Source organism: Bidens hawaiensis, unplaced genomic scaffold (genome assembly GCF_021521415.1).
Source record: "Bidens hawaiensis isolate Kalapana, Puna unplaced genomic scaffold, B.hawaiensis_p1.1 tig00017886_1, whole genome shotgun sequence".
NCBI lineage: Eukaryota > Viridiplantae > Streptophyta > Magnoliopsida > Asterales > Asteraceae > Bidens > Bidens hawaiensis.
This window is the reverse complement of record NW_027492701.1, coordinates 244,338-260,163: the sequence shown is the minus strand read 5'-3', so window position 1 is coordinate 260,163 and position 15,826 is coordinate 244,338. Positions and strand designations below refer to the sequence as shown.

The following is a 15,826-nucleotide window of genomic DNA, read 5'->3' as shown; positions in this document are numbered from 1 at the left end:
TACCAAACACCCATACTACTTTAAAACACAACTATAATTAAAAAAGACAGCATATACTTTAACAACTGGTATGTGCAAATATAAAAAAAAATATCCTAAAAGCATGTGTCTACAACAACAAAAACAACCGATGCGCGAAAAGCTATATATAAATATGAATATCAAATTTCACAATTCACAACTAGGCTTTAAAAACAGAATAACCTAACTAAGCTTCACACAGACAACAAGTGTAATGGTCGCGCAATGGCACAGTATAGAAAGTTCGAGTATCGAACACAAGGACACATGAGGTGGCTTAAATTACTTAACCCTAACTATTTCCTGCCTAATAAATATAAATGTTTTTATTTTATAACTAACTTAAATGACTTAAGTAAATGACTTAACTTAACTAATGTGAAATCTTAACGATGCCTAACGGACTCTTGGATATGATGAAAGGGAACCACCTAGGTAAGGTTCCTCAACGATTATCAACAATGCTCGAGTGTTAACTAACTCACAAAACCGGATTATAAAGATGAACTACCTAGATAAAGGAGATGTTAAATAGGTTCATATGGTCAGTTTTACTAGAAAAACTCTTAACGATGCTTAGACAGCTCGTTATTGCTTTATAACCTCTCATTTCCGTAACTTAGTGGCATTTCACATTTTTTTCAACCCGTGGAAACATTGGACGAAAATACCCTTTTTGGAATTAATAAATCTCAAACCCTAGCGTCATTTTACTTGCCCCCTTTTCTCAATCGATAGATCGTAAACCTATTGAGCTGTGGGTCCCCGATCTCGATCTCTCTTTTTTATGCAAAGTAATCACTTTTGCTCCATCTACTCTTGATCGCGTTGCTTATTCGCAATTTGCTCCGATTTGCTTGCATCAATTTTGCGCCAACTATTTCAACACAATTTACGATATCCTTAGGTAATTTATACGTTACTTTGTATCTTAATCGATCGATATGCCTCTTTTATGATTTGTTGTTTCTTTTTTGATTGATTTGTTGGTAAATTTTAACTAGTTAATAGTTTGATCGTTAGATACAAACTACAACATTTTTTTAAATATCTTAGATTTTTAAGAATTTGCTTTTGTTTCAATTCATAAAGGAATATTTAGATTCTAATTGATTTACAAATATTATGTGGAACCCAACATTTTTAATGGATTTGTTATGTGAAGTTAGATCAATTTGGACATGATTGAATTGTCTTCAATAAATTTGAAAGATACCATTCTTGAGCTCCTAAGGAAAACACGCATATATTTTTTTTTATATTTAAAACTAGGTTATAAACCCGTGTATTATACGGGTTTGAAAAATTATATCTCATTCATTATCTTATTATATGATTTTGGTTCGTGAAGTTTTAATAACTTTATACAAAAAACACATCAAAACTCATGAAAAATCACAGGAGCTGAAAATTTTAAACAAACTGCTTTTAAGTATATTGTTGTGTTAGTTTTTAACATATCTTGCTAATGAACTAACAACTGTAAGAGTTTCTATAGGTAAAAAAACACTTACCAAAGGATTTAACTTGAGGGTTTAATAATATTAAATTATTAACCATCCATAACTAACAAAAAATAAACTTGTGTGGCTTACTTCATGTCTTTTTTTTTCTAATTCATGTCTTAGGTTATAATATTAAAAGCAACGGAAACTACATATTTGGTAATATCACAATTTATCACAATTTTTTAGTTTCAAACATGCAATTTTACTAAACTTTTAATTTTAAATGATCTTGACACATTTTACTCAACTCCAACATACAAGAAACCAACATAGTTATAGTGATTTTAAATGATCTTGACACATTTTCCAATTTCAATGATATATTTAAAATCAAAATAGAAATTGTAAATGAATGGAAGTCTACTATTGTTCATCACACTAACTAAAGGAGCGGCCAATGGGTTTCATTCGTGTATGGGTGTTCAAGAAATACGAAAAATAGAAAATGAAACCGATATATACCGCTCCTAATTCTTATTCGGTTATTCATGTCGGAGCAATCTGAATATTCGGATATCCGTTTAATCCAAATAACAAACATGTTTTTAGTGGTATTTACCGGGTTTATATGTTCATTTCGACCATTATTTCAAGGAAAAAGATTGAATATGTATTCAAGACTTAATTGTATTTCCGGTTTTGTGTGCCCTTTCATTCTAAACTAGTCTAATGTTAGAAACAAAAAATAAGAAAAAAAGACAAATTGAAAATAAATAATCTCTCATTTTGTGTATTGGCCGATAATAATCTCTGCTACCGGTCCAACCTTTCAACTACTTTTCTTTCAGTGGACATCCGTTATAAAACACTTAACGTCGTTAAGTGTTTTTCCGAATTTCAAACCGATGTTTTAGGACTTTTGATCGGAAAAAAAGATACGAGTCACTGATGTAAAACTTAACTCAAAACGGTGATTCAAATGGCTTGATTTTTGTTAATTGAAAATTCAAACACCCGAATTAAAACACTATTTCGTCGTTTAGATCACCAATTCGAGATACGTTTTACATCAGTCAACTTATATCCTTCTTCCAATCAAAACCCCTAAAACGTCTGTTTGAAATTTAGAGAAAAAAAACTTAACAACGTTAAGTATTTTTTATAGCGGAGGTCCGTTGAGAGAAAAAATAATCGAAAGGCTGTACCGTTGGCATAGATATTATAGGTGAGATTATTATCAGCCAATACACAAAAGTTGAGATTATTTATTTCCAATTCGCTAAGAAAAAAAACATAATTTGGTTTATTTTAGATTGTTCAGTTAATTATGGATTATTTAGATTTTATCCGAATCCGATCCGAATTATATTATGGTAAATTCGGTTCGGATCGGATTTCGGATAGACTTCTATATATTTCGAACACAGAAAAACCGAACCAAATATCTTGTTATCGATCTGATCCGATGAACACTCGTAGTTAGTTTCATGTATTAAAATTCTCTAAACTAAATCCATGTGATAATTTTTTTTTGAAAGTGTTATTCTGTTTAGACAAATAATTAATCCCCTATCATTCTCTAGCACAAACATACACATTTCTTCATAGTCCAGTCTCCTTCCAAATAAATTGTGAATTGTCACAATCTGTTGGTCTATGGCAAAATTTGGCTATCACAAATTTGATAGTTGGTTGAAATCGTTGCAAGTGGATTATAAGATACAATTTTAGGTGTTAATATATATTTATTGTTAAATAAAAATAAAGAAAACAATTTAGGGGCTGTTTGGTTGGAGGACTTAACAGTAAAAAAAATAATATGTTACACAAATGAACTCACAAACTAATTGTTTCTTTTCCCACTTATAATGAGATGGATGGTAACCATCGTCAATCACTGATCCGAGCCTCAAGTTCCCAATTCCTTTTGGCTTTAGGTTCTGGTTCATTTGAGAGCGCACCCGAATCAATTGCATATGCATTTATCTCTTTGTAAAATAACCTTGACAGGGACGACAAAAATAACCTAAGCCCGATGAAAATGACCGAAACATCTGGGACATGTACGACATTTAAATAAAAACATTTTGTAGGTACATAATGAATATGGGATTAGGTGATACTCAACCCGATTACTCGAAATCATAAACCTATTTACCCAAACCATTTTTCACAAATAATATGCCCGGAAATTTTTAATTTTACTTTCCCTTAAAACTTGTCTAATACTGCTTTAATGTTAGTAGTTTAATTACGTTAAAAATGAACTTATGAAAAAGAAAAGAGAAAAATAATCCAGATTTTTCTGGTAAAAATATGCATTGTGGTATTTGTTATATTAATTGAGGAAGCAGATTATGTATGTTAATTAGTAACCTGCTGATGTGGTATTTGTTAAAGCAGCAGCAAAACATATGGCGAGTCAAGAACAAGCTGCAGCTGGTAACATGGGGAGTAAGACCTTTGAGTATCAGTTTTTCCAACTCCGCGAGTGTTCAAGAAACCGAACACTCGAGGCTATTCCAAACATTGACGGATGCCTGAGGTTTTCCCCAAAAGGAGCTAACGGAACCAGGGATGCGTTGATTTGTGGCGCTTGCAATTGCCACCGAAGCTTCCACCGCAGAGAACTTGTTATAGTTCAGACACCCGAAACAAGACAGTGTGTGAACAATGATCAACCTTCTGCCTTGGGAGTCAACTTGGGAGCCGGCTCCAGCGGTGCTGGTGGCAATTCGGAAAAACGTGCCCGGACAAAATTCACTCGGGAACAAAAGGACCGGATGCTGGCATTCGCACAGGGGTTGGGGTGGCGCGTCAAGAAGGAAGACGAGGCGAGTGTTGAAGGGTTTTGTGCGGAGATAGGTGCGGACAAAAAGTTCTCAAGGTGTGGATGCGCAACAACAAACACACCTTGGGTAAAATGCTCTAGTGATCATAGCTCAAAGACAGTATTCATGGAATAAGTTTATTGACAGTGTTTTTTAAATGCATGGTTCTGGACTTCTTGTTATTGTTGCTTTACTTTGAACAGTTACTTGTTTCATGTTGCAATGTTTTGCATTTGTCACATATCCTAGATTCATTTACTTTGATCTCTTTAGCAATTTAATATTTCAAGTTGTCACATTAACAGGTTGTGTATCTTGCTTCTTTAGCTTGTAAACTAAAAACACTGTGAAGTGATCAAATAGTTATCTGATTAAATATGAAATGTATCTTGTCGGTTGAATACATGAAATGTTAAATAGTTGGTATAACGAAGATTTAGGAATTACAAAACGATAAGACGGAAATCAATTATGTTATCAAAGTCAACTGTTTCAAATTGAAATCAGTTGTCTTTAATATTGCAAAAATGTAATTTTTTTTTTTGGAATTCTTTAATTTAAAGGAATTTGAAGAAATTAAATTCCAATTTCAATTCTTTGAACCGAACACACCAAAATAAAATTAAGATTCCAATTCTAACGAAACGAGCACGCCATGTTATGGGATTTTAATTCCAATTTCTTTGAATTCCCACGAATTCTGTGAAACGAACATGCTCACTGGGTTTGTTTAACTTATAATATGTTACGCACATACGATAGCTAAATGTGATAACATCTTATTACAAAATGTTCTAAATAACTAGAACAAACCAGCGAGATAATTGGGATGAGTACGGCTATGGGTATAACCACCAACAAATCATCTTACAAAGTACAAACGAGGATTTCGAATCCATCCAATGTGTTGACGGGTTTGTTGGCGTACGGTCCAAACAAACTAAGCCCAACTTGGTAAGTTTAAAGTACTAGACCCAACAAAATATAAACATAAACGAGCCCATAGCCCAACAACCCAATAAAGAGAAGTATACATACATGATACAACATGAATAAATAAATAAATACACAATTACTATCTAATTTCTCACAAACCAAAATTTAATAATAGAATTGTCAGTTGTTGTAGTAATTTAAACATTATATTTGAATAAATATATAGTATACAAAATAAAAGCCAACAAAAATACCATTAGAATTGTCAGTTATTGTAGTAATCTAAACATATGAACTCATTCGGGTAAAAAAGTGCATATAAAAAATGCGACAGTTATTAAATAAACATAAAAGTAATATTACATTTGTGTAATAATTAGACAACAATAGAAGTATAAAAAACTTAGTATTGCACATGTGTAGTACATGACTTGCTTGATGGCTTACTCTCCAACACTAGCTAATTTCAAGAGATTATACAGCATATACGTATTATATAATATCAAAGGCTGCCTTGTAGTTCAACAACAAAAAAAATTGCAAGAGATTACATGTTAAATTGCTGGAACTTGAAACACATCAACATAGGAGCTCGATTGGGCATTTCGATCAAACATAACATAGTCTTCATTGACTAATAACTATTAACTAGTGATTTTACCCGTGCCTCGTTGTGTGGGTTCTTGTGTTTCTACGTTGATTGTTATGGAACCAAGACCTACAAAATGTTGCAAGTAAAACAATAATTTATTTAGTTAAACACAAAGGTAAAAAGTGACAAATAACAATAGTCGCGTTCAAGGAGAAAACGGTACACCAAAGAACACATACACAAATAACAAACGCCCATACTACTTAACAATCGATGCACGAAAAAGCTACATATAAATATGAATATCAAATCGAACAATTCACAACTAAGCTTTAAAAACGGAATAACCTAACTAAGCTTCACATAGACGACAAGTGTAGCGGTCGCGTAGCGGCGCATAATAGAAATTAAGAGTATCGAACACAAGGACACATGAGGTGGCTTAAATTACTTAACCCTAACTATGTCCTGCCAAATAAATATAAATGTTTTATTTTATTTTATAACTAACTTAACTGACTTAAGTAAATGACTTAACTTAACGAAGCCTAAAGGGCTCTTGGATATAATGAAAGGGAACCACGTAGGTAAGGATCCTTAGTGATTATCAACAATAGTGTTAACTAACTCACAAAACCAGATTCAAATTAGATGAACTACCTAGATAAAGGAGAGGTTAAATAGGTTCATATGGTCAGTTTTACTAGAAAAACTCTTAACGATGCTTAGACAGCTCGTTATTGCTTTATAACCTCTCATTTCCGTAACTTAGTGGCATTTCACATTTTTTTCAACACGTGGAAACATTGGACGAAAATACCCTTTTTGGAATTAATAAATCTCAAACCCTAGCGTCATTTTACTTGCCCCCTTTTCTCAATCGATAGATCGTAAACCTATTGAGCTGCGGGTCCCCGATCTCGATCTCTCTTTTTTATGCAAAGTAATCACTTTTGCTCCATCTACTCTTGATCGCGTTGCTTATTCGCAATTTGCTCCGATTTGCTTGCATCAATTTTGCGCCAACTATTTCAACACAATTTACGATATCCTTAGGTAATTTATACGTTACTTTGTATCTTAATCGATCGATATGCCTCTTTTATGATTTGTTGTTTCTTTTTTGATTGACTTGTTATCGTTAGATACAAACTACAACATTTTTCCAAATATCTTAGATTTTTAAGAATTTGCTTTTGTTTCAATTAATAAAGGAAGATTTAGATTCTAATTGATTTACAAATATTTTGTGGAACCCAACATTTTTAATGGATTTGTTATGTGAAGTTAGATCAATTTGGACATGATTGAATTGTCTTCAATGAATTTGAAAGATACCATTCTTGAGCTCCTAAGGAAAACACGCATATATTTTTTTTATATTTAAAATTTCAATTTCAAAGACATATTTAAAATCAAAATAGAAATTGTAAATGAATGGAAGTTTACTATTGTTCATCACACCAACTAAAGGAGGGGCCAATGGGTTTCGTTCGTGTATGGGTGTTCAAGAAATACGAAAAAAAAAGAAAACCGATATATATCGCTCCTAATTCATATTCGATTATTCATCGGAGCGATCTGAATAACTAATTCGGACTTGGATCAGAATCGGATATGAATTTTTAAAAAATAAGGATTGCTCGAATATTCGGATATCCGTTTAATCCAAATAACAAACATGTTTTTAGTGGTATTTACCGGGTTTATATGTTCATTTCGACCATTATTTGAAGGAAAAAGATTGAATATGTATTCAAGACTTAATTGTATTTTCCGGTTTTGTATGCTCTTTCATTCTAAACTAGTCTAATTTTAGAAACAAAAAATAAGAAAAAAGACAAATTGAAAACAAATAATATCTCATTTTCTGTATTGGCCGATAATAATCTCATTTTTTTAAAATCTCTGCCACCGGTCCAACCTTTCAACTACTTTTCTTTCAATGGACATCCGTTATAAAACACTTAACGTCGTTAAGTGTTTTTCCGAATTTCAAACCGATGTTTTAGGACTTTTGATCCGAAGAAGATACGAGTCGACTGATGTAAAACTTAACTCGAAACGGTGGTTCAAATAGCTTGATTTTTGTTAATTAAAAATTCAAACACCTGAATTGAAACACTGTTTCGTCGCTTAGATCACCATTTCGAGATACGTTTTACATCAATTGACTTGTATCCTTCTTCCAATCAAAAGTCTTAAAACGTCTGTTTGAAATTTAGGGGAAAAATAACTTAACGACGTTAAGTCTTTTTTAACGGAGGTCCAGTGAGAGAAAAAATAGTCGAAATGTTAGACCGTTGACATAGATTTTTTATATGTGAGATTATTATCAGCCAATACACAAAAGTGAGATTATTTATTTCTCATTTGCCAAGAAAAAAAACATAATTTGGTTTATTTCGGATTGTTCTGTTAATTATGGATCATTTAGTTTTTATCTGAATCCGTTTCGAATTAAATTCTGATAGATTCGGTTCGGATCGGATTTCGGATAGACTTCTAAAAATTTCGAACTCAAAAAACCAAACCAAATATTATTGTTATCGATCTGATCCGATAAACACTCGTAGTTAGTTTCATGTATTAAAATTCTCTAAACTAAATCCATGTGATAAATTTTTTTTTGAAAGTGTTATTCTGTTTAGACCAATAATTAATCCCCTATCATTCTCTAGCACAAACATATACATTTCTTCATAATCCAATCTCCTTCCAAATAAATTGTGACGTTTGTCACAATCTATTTGCCTATGGCAAAATTTGGCTATCACAAATTTGATAGTCGGTTGAAATCGGCGCAAGTGGATGTTAAGATGGAATTTTAGGTGTTAATATATATTTATTGTTAAATAAAAATAAAGAAAACAACTTAATATTTTAGGGGCTGTTTGGTTGGAGGACAGTAAAAAAAAAATAATATATTCCACAAATGAACTCACAAACTAATTGTTTCTTTTTCCACTTATAATGAGATGGATGGTAACCATCGTCAATCACGGATCCGAGCCTCAAGTTCCCAGTTCCTTTTGGCTTTAGGTTCTGGTTCATTTGAGAGTGCACCCGAATCAGTTGCATATGCATTTCTCTCTTTGTAAAATAACCTTGACAGGGACGACAAAAATAACCTAAGCCCGATGAAAATGACCGAAACGTCTGGGACATGTACGACATTTAAATAAAAACATTTTGTAGGTACATAATGAATATGGGATTAGGTGATACTCAACCCGATTACTCGAAATCATAAACCTATTTACCCAAACCATTTTTAACAAATAATATGCCAGGAAATTTTTAATTTTACTTTCCCTTAAAACTTGTCTAATACTGCTTTAATATTAGTAGTTTAATTACGTTAAAAATGAACTTATGAAAAAGAAAAGAGAAAAATAATCCAGATTTTTCTGGTAAAAATATGCATTGTGGTATTTGTTATATTAATTGAGGAAGCAGATTGTGTATGTTAATTAGTAACCTGCTGATGTGGTATTTGTTAAAGCAGCAGCAAAACATATGGCGAGTCAAGAACAAGCTGCAGCTGGTAACATGGGGAGTAAGACCTTTGAGTATCAGTTTTTCCAACTCCGCGAGTGTTCAAGAAACCGAACACTCGAGGCTATTCCAAACATTGACGGATGCCTGAGGTTTTCCCCAAAAGGAGCTAACGGAACCAGGGATGAGATCCAAACATTTGAGACGGTTGAGATCCAAAAGTTTGAAAAGCATTATTTGGGTAATTTTGGGTAGGAAAAGGGGGAATAAAAGGTTGGTTTTGATAGGGTTGGTTTTGGGACGGTTGATAATAACGTTGTTGTTGGGAAGGTTGTTGTTGGTTTTGGGATGGTTGAAAAGGTTGGGGATAATAAGGTTGTTGTTGGGAAGGTTGGTTTGTGTCGGATTCGTCTTTTAAGCGAAATCTCGTCGGTTCGCCTAGATTTTGTCGAACCTTTGGTCAGGTTTGGGTTTTCTTTGAACCCGACCCACGTTTCTTAGAGCCCTCCATTTGATATGTTAAAAATGGTGTGTGTAATAGAAGATTTTGAGTTGGATTTGAGTTAGATTTGAGTTGGATTTGTGTATGTTTTGAAGATATATTTATATAGGTAAATAATGTTTTTTTATTTATTTTCCAAGCTTCCAACGGCTACATCCCCCCCCCCCCCCCCCTAACGACTCTTTTTCTTGGAATGCAACCCTCATCAAGCGTGACACCCATCACACAAATATTCCCATTTCCGCGTGACAAGGGGGCGGCGGCGGTGTGGAGATGGTCACCACGTGTGATGGGTTAATTTGAATAAGCTTGTTTAAAGATGGTTTTTCAGTTTATCTGAATAAGCTTATTTGTGTAAGGAAATAAATATAAGGCAAAAAATAAAAGCTAGGCCAAACACCCCCTAAGTTTTTTGAGAGTTAGAGAAGTGATGTAATAAAACCTTAATATCCGATACTTGTTTATACTAACTTAATGTTAAGTAATTAAAAAAATAATGCTAACATCAATAACCGGTTAGTAACATGTTTAGAAAAACCAAATTTTGCATTGAAAACTTCTAACCTATAGTTATTTTTATAACGAACCGATTTCACCTCTACCAGGTAATACCTGGCTTTAGTTTTGGGTCGGGTTCGAGTAACCGGTTACAATTATTTTCACAAGTGTAGCCCATTAGAATAAGAAAAACAAGAATGGCAATTTCATTTTCAACACTCGTCTCATCGTCGGCGGTTACCTTTAGTCGGAGCTTTCTGTGTGCTCAGTTTAGGGTTTCACAACCTCCATCCTTCATTTTCTGTCACCACTGCACCCTCATCTCGGTACTGTTATTATTATTGTTACCCCAATTCATTTCTAGGGTTTGTTTGTTTGTTATTGGCTTTTGTACTCAATTGAATTGGTTCAGGTTGATTTCAGGTAGCAAAGCACAGGGCTTTCACAGTACTGGTATTAGAATGGAAGCTTCGAATCAAAACACGGTGCCGAGTATTGTTGTCTACGTCACTGTACCCAACAAAGAAGCAGGTTTCAACTAACCTTGCTGCTTTTTGTTATTTGTTTGTGTTTGTTTACGTTTGTTCATATACTGTATGTGCGTTTATGTTCATTTATCTTCAATTATGTTCTTGTATGCTCGTTTAGATTTTAAATGAACGAACACAAACATGTTCATTTTTTAAAAGTACAAACATGAACACAATTATTTCTCTGATAAAGTATTCGTATTCGTTTATAGTTAAATGAATGAGCATGAGCATGTCCTTGTTCGTGCTCGTTCGGTTTGTTTATAGGCCTATGAAAATGTATTTGATCAGTGTTTGCGTTGATTCATTCATTTAGATCATTCATGTTGCTTAATTTTGTTCCTTTTTTTAGGTAAGAAATTGGCAGGAAGCATTGTGAAAGAAAAGCTTGCAGCTTGTGTTAACAGAGTACCAGGTATCTGACTTCATATCATAACTTTTATAACTGATATTCTTCTCATTGCATAATTATTATAATTTTTATAACATTGCAGTTACTTGATAAATGCAAAGGGTTTGTCTTTAGCTTTGTAGCCATTGTACTTTAATGACAAAAAAATGTTTAAAAATTCGGATATAGCCTTAAACCAGTAATTTTTTTCTTCTGCAGCATAGGTATAGAATGATGCGTGTGTTACAGAAATTACCGATTTGTTAAACCGTTGTACTTGGCTTTTTTTTTTAAAACAAATCTTAATGTGAACATGAAAATTTGTATGAAAGAGTAAACACTTCACTCTGCACATTTGGACATTTTTGGTCAAAAAGAGCCAAACATCGCGTATTTTGAACGTATGATTTGAAAAACAACTCACTTGGGTTCTTTTTCTTTTGAGTGCAGGTATTGAGTCGGTGTACCTGTGGAACGGTGAGGTATGATTTCTATCTTTGGCTTTTATAGCACCCGCAACCTTCAAAATATCTATTTTTTTATGTTGTGACTATTTACATCAGCTTAAAGTGAATTTTGCATTTTGTTGTGCAGATACAAACAGATTCAGAGGAACTGCTCATAATTAAAACCAGAGAATCCCTTTTGAATGCTCTAACCGAGCATGTCAAGCAAAACCATGAATATGAGTAAGGGCATTATTTAATAGTCATTAAGGAGTTGATTTGAGTTTTGCTTGTGAACTAATAGTGTATGTTATGGATGATGACGCCGCAGTGTGCCTGAAGTGATTGCATTGCCTATAACGGGTGGCAGCGTCCCCTATTTGGAATGGCTTAAAAATAGCACCCGGGAGTGATCAAGTGAGATGTTTGTGGTACTGGTGTGTGATTTAAGGTTACTATGACTCAAAGATGATTGTGTATGTGCTCAACAAATATAAAGGATGGATCTTCAGAGTTAAGATGCAAGGTGGCTTAATAATCTGATTGTGTACCTGGTCAAATAAACTAGTTATAATCAAAACAAAAGCTAAAGTATGTCAAAGGGATCAGAGTGAGCTTGTATCCAGTTTGCATAACCGAGCTGAAATAGGAAATCGAACTTTGCTTGGTTTGGTTTGGTTTCGTTTTAATAATAAGTTGAAAGACAACAGGTAACATACAGGTTCAACTAGGTTCGTACTTCTCTAAAATAATAAATCACAAGTTTCATAAGCAATAAATCAATCAAAAACGGTAAAATCAGATGGCAACTTAAAATGATTAATGCTTTTTCTCCCAACTTACCACATAAACTCGATTAGGCTTCACAAGTTCAATTTTTGTGCATTCATTTCAAACAATGTTGCATAATAAGAAAGATACAATGACCGTTCTAGCATTTAATTAAGAATGTTCACAGAATACTAGTTGCTAGAATAATGAAACCAAGATCACAACCATAGTAAACTTTAGGTGGATGATTCAACTAGATGAAACCCACAACGTTCCAACGATCAAGGTTGCAAGCCTACGTGTCATAACACCAGGGGTTGAACCCTGTCCGGTTTAGTTGTGCATAGAAAACCACCACAAGCCGAAACCAACTTCGTCTCAGTTTCTTCTTGCACTTGACGGTCAAAGAAAGGGAGGTAGACCGCTTCCAAGGATTACTCGTCTAGAGCTTGGGCTTGAGACTCGATCAAATGGTATAATATTATGAGATCACAAGCACCTTATGTATAATATCGTAACTTGCGCTTTTAAGTTTTCGGCTAAACAGTATAGTTGTAAAATTGTTATTTTCTCTTAAACTCAGTTACACATGAAATCTTTAATTTCATTTATGTTCCTTCGAACTCCTGAAAACAAAATCACATTATATTTTTTTAATATCTTTTTCCCGAGCCTACCTTTGAAGGGATTTAAACTGTCCCTTGTTAATTGATGCGTAAACCTGCCTGCAGGTGGAAATCACCACCACCCAATTAACATTGCATTTAGTTGACATTTCACTTTCCATTGAAATATGATCCAAGTCAACCCAATTAACTTTTGGCAACAAACATATTTTTTTATAAAAATTATTAAAATAAACAAGTAAAATATATCAACTAGAAAACGACACGTTGAGCTAGAGGTGCTCACATGTTAGACACGAAATTGACCCAGCCCATTAACACAAAACCCGAACCTGTGAATTTTGTGTGTGTATTCTCGTATCATGTCATAGCTCACCTGTTCAATCTCAATCTCCCTCCATTCACTGTATATAAGTGCGATTTGAATAAGATGAAGTTGATCATAAATGAAAGTGCAAATTCTTTTATCAAGGTCAAACATATGAAACAGAACATGTTCAGATTAGCCAGGGTACAAATGACCATATAACACACTTAACTACTTTATGGCTCATCCAGCTGATCCTGCAATAAACCCAAAAAGAAAGTCATTTTCTATACCTATAAACAATAATATATATACACATAACTATGTCTGTGTGTGGTGGGGTATTGACCTGTGCATCTGAAGTCCAAAGGGTGAGATTATCCCTCAATAGTTGCATGATAAGTGTGCTATCCTTGTATGAGTCTTCACCCAGAGTGTCCAGCTCAGCAATGGCTTCCTCAAATGCCTACTCATTTAAAAAATAACTTATTAAGTTTCAACAACCATTGAATTTAAAACTGATGCAGCACGCGCAAATGATCTCAAATCTTTAAAATTAACAGAGAAATGCAATAAAATCAAGACACAATTCACATATTCAAGTTACCTGTTTGGCCATGCTACACGCCTTGTCAGCTGAGTTCAGAATCTCATAGTAAAACACTGAGAAGTTAAGCGCAAGACCTAATCTTATCGGGTGTGTTGGAGCCAATTCCGCCAGTGCAATATCCTTCACAAACAGAATAAGATGCAAATTAATTAACAAGTATAACGTATCCATATAAGCAATTATTCTGTAATCTCAATTAACAATTCGATGAACTCAATGCACTGATTAATACTTTAAACCAAACAGCACAGCACCTATGTAAATCAAATTACATAAACAAATATACAACAACCTACAAAAATTAACACAAAACAGAAAAATTATCTAACAATCTACTTTTTTCAGAATTAACAGAAAAATTGAACAAATATATTACAATTTACCAGAATTAACAGAAAAATGAACAAATATATAACAATCTACAGGATTTAACAAAAAACTCAACAAATATAACACAGAAAATTGAACAAATTTTCAATATTCAACAGAAATTCACTGAAAAATAAATATATAAGGAATTAACAGAAAACAGAACAAAAATATAACAATATACCGGAATTAACAAAACACTGAACAAACATACAAGGAATTAACAGAAATTGAACAAAAATATAACAATTCACCGGAATTAACAGAACACTGAACAAATATACAAGGATTTAACATATTAGAACAAAAATATAACAATTCTCCAGAATTAACAGAAAACTGAACATACATATAACAATCTACATAAATTAAGAGAAAACTAAACAAATATATAACAATCTACAGGAATTAACTGAAACTTAAACAAATACAAATCAATCTACAGGAATTAACTGAAAATTAAGCAAATGCAAAACAATCTACAGAAATTAACATAAAATTAAACAAAAATATAACAATCTACAGAAATTAACATAAAATTAAACAAATATATAACAATCTACAGAAATTAACGAAAAACTGAACAAATATATAACAATCAACAGAAATTAACGAAAATATAACAATCTGCAGAAACTTGAATTAATATATAACAATCTGCAGAAATTAAAAGATAGCTAAACAAATATATATGAAATTAACAGAAAACTAAACAAATATATAACAATCTACATGAACTAACAGAAATTAAACAAATATACAACAATTCAAAAGGAATTAACAGAAACCTAAGTACCTGAGCAGCTTTGTAGGAATTCATAGTAGCCTCAGCAGCCTCCTTACGCTCATCACCAATTTTAAACTCCGCCAAATACCTATGGTAGTCTCCCTTCATCTTCAAATAGAACACCTTCGACTCACCGGCAGACGCCGACGGCACCAGATTGGAGTCCATAAGCTTCAGTATACCAGAGCACACATCCGACAGCTCATTCTCCACCTTAGATCTGTAATCCTTCACCAGCATCACGTGCTCTTCGTTCTTCCGAGACTCCTCCTTCTGCTCGATCGACGACACGATGCGCCACGCGGCTCGGAGCGAGCCGATGACGTTTTTGTAAGCCACGGAGAGGAGGTTACGCTCCTCGACGGTGAGCTCGGCTGACGGTGTGGTGGTTAGGACGAGCTTTTCCATGAAGTGGACCATTTCCTCGTAACGCTCGGCTTGCTCGGCGAGCTTGGCTAAGTAGACGTACTGGTCTCGGGTTAGGTTGTCTGGTGTAGCCATGGACTGGTGGATATGTATGAATATGATGGAGTTGGAAGTGGAAAGAAAGTATCTTTTGGGGCTTGGTTGTGTGCTTCTCGGTGCGTGGTTTAATCCGTTCGCTAATTTGTAGGTAAGTTGTAGTTACATTACAATAAAAAACTAATTAGCTAACACTATAAA

At 33.6% G+C, this 15,826-nt stretch overlaps 3 protein-coding genes across 3 annotated transcripts; 2 read left to right on the top strand and 1 right to left on the bottom strand.

Annotated features, from left to right (window-relative positions):
- Positions 1 to 3,883: 3,883 nt before the first annotated feature.
- LOC143554936 (zinc-finger homeodomain protein 2-like) lies at positions 3,884 to 4,435 on the top strand. The gene has a single exon (XM_077044594.1). It carries the CDS (start codon positions 3,884 to 3,886, stop codon positions 4,433 to 4,435), a length of 552 nt encoding a protein of 183 aa, XP_076900709.1.
- Positions 4,436 to 10,533: 6,098 nt separating this feature from the next.
- Positions 10,534 to 12,374, top strand: LOC143554950 (protein CutA 1, chloroplastic-like). Its single transcript, XM_077044604.1, has 6 exons — positions 10,534 to 10,652; positions 10,739 to 10,857; positions 11,209 to 11,271; positions 11,698 to 11,729; positions 11,842 to 11,936; positions 12,025 to 12,374. The coding sequence occupies exons 2-6, from the start codon at positions 10,788 to 10,790 to the stop codon at positions 12,104 to 12,106; spliced, it is 342 nt and encodes a 113-aa protein (XP_076900719.1). The 5' UTR covers positions 10,534 to 10,652; positions 10,739 to 10,787; the 3' UTR covers positions 12,107 to 12,374.
- A 1,131-nt stretch (positions 12,375 to 13,505) lies between these two features.
- On the bottom strand, positions 13,506 to 15,670 carry LOC143554948 (14-3-3 protein 10). The gene is made up of 4 exons (XM_077044603.1): positions 15,173 to 15,670; positions 14,005 to 14,127; positions 13,747 to 13,863; positions 13,506 to 13,654 (listed from the first exon to the last, which is right to left on the bottom strand). The coding sequence occupies exons 1-4, from the start codon at positions 15,662 to 15,664 to the stop codon at positions 13,634 to 13,636; spliced, it is 753 nt and encodes a 250-aa protein (XP_076900718.1). The 5' UTR covers positions 15,665 to 15,670; the 3' UTR covers positions 13,506 to 13,633.
- Between the last annotated feature and the right edge of the window lie 156 nt (positions 15,671 to 15,826).

Excerpts from the sequence above, each read along its gene's own strand:
- LOC143554950 (XM_077044604.1), top strand. The coding sequence starts at position 10,788 with ATGGAAGCTTCGAATCAAAACACGGTGCCGAGTATTGTTGTCTACGTC. Across the intron at positions 10,858-11,208 it reads TGTACCCAACAAAGAAGCAG|GTAAGAAATTGGCAGGAAGC; the intron begins GTTTCAACTAAC and ends TCCTTTTTTTAG. Across the intron at positions 11,730-11,841 it reads TGTACCTGTGGAACGGTGAG|ATACAAACAGATTCAGAGGA; the intron begins GTATGATTTCTA and ends TTTGTTGTGCAG.
- LOC143554948 (XM_077044603.1), bottom strand. The coding sequence starts at position 15,664 with ATGGCTACACCAGACAACCTAACCCGAGACCAGTACGTCTACTTAGCC. Across the intron at positions 13,864-14,004 it reads CGTGTAGCATGGCCAAACAG|GCATTTGAGGAAGCCATTGC; the intron begins GTAACTTGAATA and ends TTAAATGAGTAG. Across the intron at positions 13,655-13,746 it reads TTTGGACTTCAGATGCACAG|GATCAGCTGGATGAGCCATA; the intron begins GTCAATACCCCA and ends GGTTTATTGCAG.
- LOC143554936 (XM_077044594.1), top strand. The coding sequence starts at position 3,884 with ATGGCGAGTCAAGAACAAGCTGCAGCTGGTAACATGGGGAGTAAGACC.